We start from the raw sequence: 6,246 nt of genomic DNA on the forward strand, positions 1-6,246 counted from the left end.
CCTCAAAGGAAACTTGGAGATAACAATTTAAAAAGAAATGCACCTTTCCCCCCAAAATGGCCTCAAACAACACCTAGATGTACCGTGTTTTTTGCTCGTTCAGGCACTTTCCTGTAAGTGTACTCATCGTGGGAAGAGGCAGCCTGTTTTCAAGGCAATCCTTCTGTTATCACCAACTACACAAATGTATGTTCACAAGTGTGTAAACATACGATGGGGTATAAGTAGGAGTTTCAGGGGGATGCAGGTGTTAATGCTGTACTTTACAGGTTGGTAACATGGTGGTGGTGTTAAAAGTCATCGTGGTCCTGGTGGTGGGTTTCACTTCCTGCTGGGCAGAAGAGCAGAAGGTGAGGAGCCGTCAGGGTAATATTTAAATGACAGTATTCAGTAATAAGATGCTTTTCTAATTCAATATAATTAATTTTTCATTTTTACAGTACGTACAGTCCGGATTTGTCTTGTAGAACACCTTAAATCAGGGGGGCTCAATACGTCGATCGCGGAAGGTTTTGAGTCGATCTCGGCAGTAGGTGACAAACTGAACGCCGCCAAGAGGCTGAAACCTGCACGTCCTCTTCTGACGCGCTTCTGAAAACATTCAAAGATCCAAAACGTTTGTAATTTCATTAAAGAATAGAAAATAAATCAACAAAAAGTGTTCAAATTAATGATCTCCGTATTATTGTTTCAATAAGGTGTTGCGCAGTTCAGTGAAATAGGCGCGAGGTAGGTTCACTGAGTTTAAACGCTCTGGTAAAATGTTATGTTAGCTTGATGCTAACATAAAATGCTATTCCTCGTAAGGTGCTGTACCCGCTGTGATGAACCTGATTCCTGATCAGTCCATATTCTGTTCCGTACAGATGAACATTGTTTCATCTCATCCTGGCTCCTGGCCATTATTCACACAATGCAGAAGTGATTTGAACGAGCAAGTACCCAATCACGATTATCGAGGTTACACAACGCAGGAGTTTAAATTAGCTAATCAACCACGGCTGTGTTCACGAGAGGCTTATTAATAATCGCAAAATAAATATCAAGCCTGAAAACTTAATATCATGAAGGACTGAATGTTATGTTTTTAACGTAATCTCTGCTCGGCTTGTGGGGCTCAGGCAGTTGCCACGGCAACGGGTGTGCTAAAACGACAAAGAGACTAAAAGGTACGAGCGGTTTTGAATGATTATGATGATGATTATTATTATTTTACTTTTACTGTGGCGTATTACAGCCGCTGTAGTTTCTGAACTTTCAATAAACAACAAACTTGGACTAATTCCTTCGTTCGTCTGTGAGTACATGTCATTCACAACAAACATCAAATGGGACAAATATATTTCATTAAGTAACAAACAAATGATTTCTACCGAGATAATTATATGAAAATAAATTAATTGTCTATTATTTACGAAAAATTAGTTTGGTGCTCTCTGGCATCTTGCTTTGAGCTCAGAGTCTGAAAGGCTTTTCCTCTTTCAAACATGCTATTTATTTTTGTCTCTTATTTAGTGGAAATATTGATGTTGATGAAACTTTCTCCAAAATAATAACCTTTATTTCTCCACTGTTGAAAATGAGCTGACATTAAATGACACTGAAATAAATTCTAGTCCAACATCTGGTTTGAGATGATTCCTCTGGATCCTGTTGGAGGAAAAATATCCCAACTTCATAAGATGTGCTTTTATCTTAGCACTGCTCTGTGGTTCCTCCTATCAGTCTGAAATTTGTCATATTGAGGTCATCAAACCAAAGTTCAGATGCACCACAACTGACTGACGCCTGCTGGCCTCAGGTTTGCAACCAGGGTTCTGAAACCACTAACCTCCTCCCAGTGTCAGAATCTCACTGAGGAAGAAACTGCATTAGACTTTTTATCACTTTAATATTTCTGCTATAACTGCTGGATATTTGCATATAAAATAAGTCAATAGAGTTTCATTTGCAATTTTTATATCTTCATGTCATGGGGTAGATTTCAGCTGGCTGGTGAGAGAAAAAGTAGACCTTAGTCCCAAAAAGTATCGGCACCTCTGCCTTAAATGATGTGATGAGTTAAAAATGAATAAAACAGGGAGACAATGCGGTAGTTGTAGATTGTAAAAACTTTGATGGATTTGTATGAACCTGACAATCCAGTTTGAATGTTTTTAAGTGATCTTCCAGTAGTTAAAAGAACCCACATAAACTCATTCAAAATTAATTAATCTGACTGTTTTATAATCTCTGTAGTTGAATTTTACTGGATTGTAATACTTTTTGCATGTCTAGAAATGAATTAGAACTGTTTGTCTGGCAACGCGCCTTTAGTCACACTTTTTATGAATTAAAACTAAGTCTGTTTTTCTAATTTTTGTGTTTTACTTTTGTTTTTTTTCTTTCCTGCTCTCTGACCAGGAACTGTCCGTCTCTGAGCTCCTGTGGAGAGCCAACAAGGATGTTGGTGAGAATCTGAAAACAATCAGTCTGAACATGTGGTTAGAAAAGATCAGACAGTCTGGATTGTTTTTCTCCTCTTTTTAAAATGAAAGGCAGTGTTGTAGCTCTGGTTTGGTTTCTTTCCCTCCCTTTATGTTCGTGATCATGTATCTTCAAATAAGGTAGCCTTAGAGCATCTCTCTATTTGTAGAAATATTATGTAATATTCATGCAAGTGAACTAACCTTACTTATTCTCTGCCAGTGCACACGGAGGATGAGCCCCTTGTAATAGACGATATTGCCTACAAGAATGAGAACGAGAGGAACGCAGATCAGTGCACCTCGCGCGGCTGCCTGTGGCCCAAATCTGCAGACGGAAAAGTTTACATCCCCTATGTGATCGCCAATCACTACAGTACGACTCAGGAGAAAACACAGCATGTTTTCATTTGATTCAAACTGATTGTGTGATTCGATAAACTATTTTTTTTTTACAACACATCATGTGATCTCTGTACAAGTTTTACGTTGATATCATTTCTCATTTTTAAAACAGGCGTTACATCGGGGCAACAATGAATTAACTGTTTCCACACTGACATGGAGAAAAACGTTTTTTGTAGGAAGGACTTTATTCTTGTTTTCGTCTTTCTGCAGCTTCCCGGGAGCTCTCCATCATTGAGCGAGGCCTGCAGTCCTTCAGTGACGTTTCTTGCATCCGTTTCACCAGGCGGAGCAGCGAGAGAGAGTATCTGAGCATCCAGTCGCACAACGGGTAACACTCTGCAAACTACACATCCTGAGTGAAAAATTACAATATGCACATCCAGAACCAAACATCTGCATAGTGGAAAAAATATATCAATTTAAAACAATAAACTAACACTGGAAAAAACATAGGAAATAATGATAATTATGTATTTAGCTTGATGAGTGTCCAGAGTGTGTCCAACGGATCATTTTTTTTGTCTGTTAGTTCTGCGGGGGTTTTTTTTTTTAGGTTTTCACAATTTTAGGTACATCATTTATGTATTCAATGAATCTGAAGGATTTTTAATGTCCAATTACTTAAACTTCAAATAAAAAGTTTAAACACCTGCTGGGGTGAAATTTATACCTGCAGTGTTTTCATTAACCATAAAATTGCAATAATTAAAATTACAAGAAACAAATTTGCTTAGTGAAAACACACCACTTTTGGGAAAAAAATAAAATTTTTTGATAAAATGTTTTTGCATTGTTGGATGTGGGTTCTTTTTCCAGCCATATGGAAATTAATGTTTTGCACAACTGCAATGGAAAGACTTTTTTGCATCACACAAGTTTTCAGAAACATACCTCTAACTTTATTACAATGAAATAAAACACTTTCAGTGGAAGGCAAATAGAGTAATTATGTGCAAATATATTGCATGTGATAATGGAGAAGAACTGACCTGAAGAGAACATTTTGCATGGCTTTCATGCAAAATGCAGTTTTTGGCAAAACTGGCACTACAAATCATTCTGCACAAATCATCCCCACTGTGAAACATGGTAGCAGAAGTATCATGCTGTGGGTTTTTTGTTGTTTCTCAAAATTTTCAATAATTGTCCAGATGTACACTTTGCTGCTTTCTCACCTAAAATCCCAGTAAAATGCACACGACTGTATCATTGGTGTGTGCAGCTGTTACTCGTACGTCGGCCGGCTTGGTTATGGCCAGACGTTGTCTCTGGACCGGGCGGGCTGCATCTACCACAGCACCGTCCAGCACGAGCTGCTCCATGCCCTCGGCTTCAACCATGAGCAGTGCCGCTCCGACAGGGACCAGTATATCAGAATCCTGTGGGAGAACATCCAGTCTGGTCAGAGCCTGAGCTACTAACCCACATGTCATAATTCCAAGATACAGTTCTAGTAAGAAGAGCTGCAGATAACTTTTAGTCTAGGATTTATACAGACGCTATCCTGCTAAAATGACAGTCTGCCAGTCACCAGTCTCCAGCCTTATGAGCTCATCTTATAATTGTTTTTTTTTCCCTCCCAGGTTTGGCGTACGCCTTTGACAAGCTTGACACTCTGAACTTAAACACCCCCTATGACTACAACTCTGTCATGCAGTACCACAGGTTTGGAGAGACTTCCTTCTATATTTGTAATCTAACATTGTTACAGATAGCCTTTGGAAGAGTTGTATCAATATTCATTAGAATTTCATGTTAATATTAAAAGAGGAATTTAACAGCATACACAAACAGTGTGGTTTGTGTAAGCAGCTAAACTTCTTGCACTCTGTCCTTTATTGAGCTTAGTAAAACGGTTTATGATTTTCTGTTTAATTTCTGTTTGGATGAACCTTTCTATTTGTTCCAGGTATGCGTTCTCTGCAAACAACCAGCCCACTATGGTTCCCATTCCCGATTCAAGCGTTTCTTTTGGAACGGCTACTGAGATGAGCAAGAATGACATCACCAGACTGAACAGACTGTACAACTGTTAGACAGTAAGAAAAAATAGCATATGTAATAAAACCAACTCATCTACCGGTATATGGGTTCACTCAGTAAAAGCAGTTTGTAGAATTTTGTTAATATGAGTAGCTGAACTAAATGTCGACATTTTTTTGTGCTGCAGTGTTTTTAGCTGCTGGTTTCCCCAACAGATGATAACCGCTGGAACCGTCCGTCATCTTCCATGTCTCATCAGTTTGATTTGTCAAGATATTTTCTTAGAGCCTCTAATAAACTTTAATATGCACTAAGTCTGATCTTTGCGCATTTCTAAATATATTTCTAACACACATAAAGAATCAATTGCCTAACATTCTGTTTCATTTTAACAAAGTGAAAATTAAAAGGCAAGTGCAAAACTGCAATAGTCATTAAAGGTCTATTCATGACAGAAAAATTCTTCTTGGAATCATACAAGGAGCCTCAAACTGCAATCATCCAGGTTCACTGTCCACACATTTTAATAATAACTACCAGAATGTCAGCAGGGTTCTGTAGAACTCACTGGAGTTTGAGAGCCCTGATCAGACACTGGATTAAGACGAAGCCTAACAGAGTATTCTAACCCTGAATTTGAGGACAGGTTTGATTTTCCATTCTAGTAAGAAAGGTTGGTGTAGCAGTGAGTATGTCTCATGGAAACAGACTCTGTGAAGAACAAGCTAACGTGCTTCTCTGACAGGTTTTCTTTGCAAACCCTGAAATTTTTAATAGTCCCCACATACCTGAAGGAGACTCCTGTCAGCAAATTATTACTTTTCAAACAAAGATTTAAAAACAAATCTTACCTGGGGAGAGTATTTTCTCCTCTCTTCCAGTTTGACCCTCTGCTGCAGCCTCAGACTGGAACCACACACCTACAAATCAGGTTCAACTCAGATATTTACATACAATGTTACATCAAACCAAACTGTTTCAGGTCAGTTAGAATTACCAAAATTATTTCTATTTGGTAAATGCCAGAAACTTAGTGAGAACTAAGAGATTTAGAGATTTTTTTTGTATCTTTCTTCAAATTCAGAAGTTTACATTTGGACAGTATCGTTGTCTTTTAAACTATATGGCTTGGATTTGATCCAAGGCATGTACCTTTATGTTCAGTGGATTTTAACTTCTGATTTAGTTACTATTTTGAGAGAAAACATTTACACTGAACTGTATTTTATGCTAGATGAAACTCCCAACCTTATTCAGTGAATTGAGTGCAAACACATTTACAGCTAAGGTTTTTGTACACCAGGAGGGGGCATTCTCACACTATTATCACTTCCTTAACAATCTGAAAATCCATTTCAGCAATTCTTAACTAATATTCATTATAACAAAC

General features: G+C 38.0%; 1 protein-coding gene across 1 annotated transcript; it reads left to right on the forward strand.

Annotated features, from left to right (window-relative positions):
* The first annotated feature begins 201 nt into the window (after nucleotides 1–201).
* On the forward strand, nucleotides 202–5,176 carry LOC122836070 (high choriolytic enzyme 1-like). The gene is made up of 8 exons (XM_044125731.1): nucleotides 202–350; nucleotides 2,404–2,449; nucleotides 2,689–2,841; nucleotides 3,084–3,201; nucleotides 4,096–4,274; nucleotides 4,457–4,538; nucleotides 4,783–4,912; nucleotides 5,044–5,176. The coding sequence occupies exons 1-7, from the start codon at nucleotides 279–281 to the stop codon at nucleotides 4,907–4,909; spliced, it is 777 nt and encodes a 258-aa protein (XP_043981666.1). The 5' UTR covers nucleotides 202–278; the 3' UTR covers nucleotides 4,910–4,912; nucleotides 5,044–5,176.
* Nucleotides 5,177–6,246: the final 1,070 nt, after the last annotated feature.

The sequence above is a fragment of the Gambusia affinis genome, linkage group LG08, assembly GCF_019740435.1.
Source record: "Gambusia affinis linkage group LG08, SWU_Gaff_1.0, whole genome shotgun sequence".
Classification (NCBI taxonomy): Eukaryota; Metazoa; Chordata; class Actinopteri; order Cyprinodontiformes; family Poeciliidae; genus Gambusia; species Gambusia affinis.

Bases quoted from the DNA above. Each gene is read 5' to 3' on its own strand.
- LOC122836070 (XM_044125731.1), top strand. From the start codon at position 279: ATGGTGGTGGTGTTAAAAGTCATCGTGGTCCTGGTGGTGGGTTTCACT. The intron at 3,202-4,095 runs GTAACACTCTGC...TGGTGTGTGCAG, and splicing joins AGCATCCAGTCGCACAACGG to CTGTTACTCGTACGTCGGCC. The intron at 4,539-4,782 runs GTTTGGAGAGAC...TATTTGTTCCAG, and splicing joins TCTGTCATGCAGTACCACAG to GTATGCGTTCTCTGCAAACA.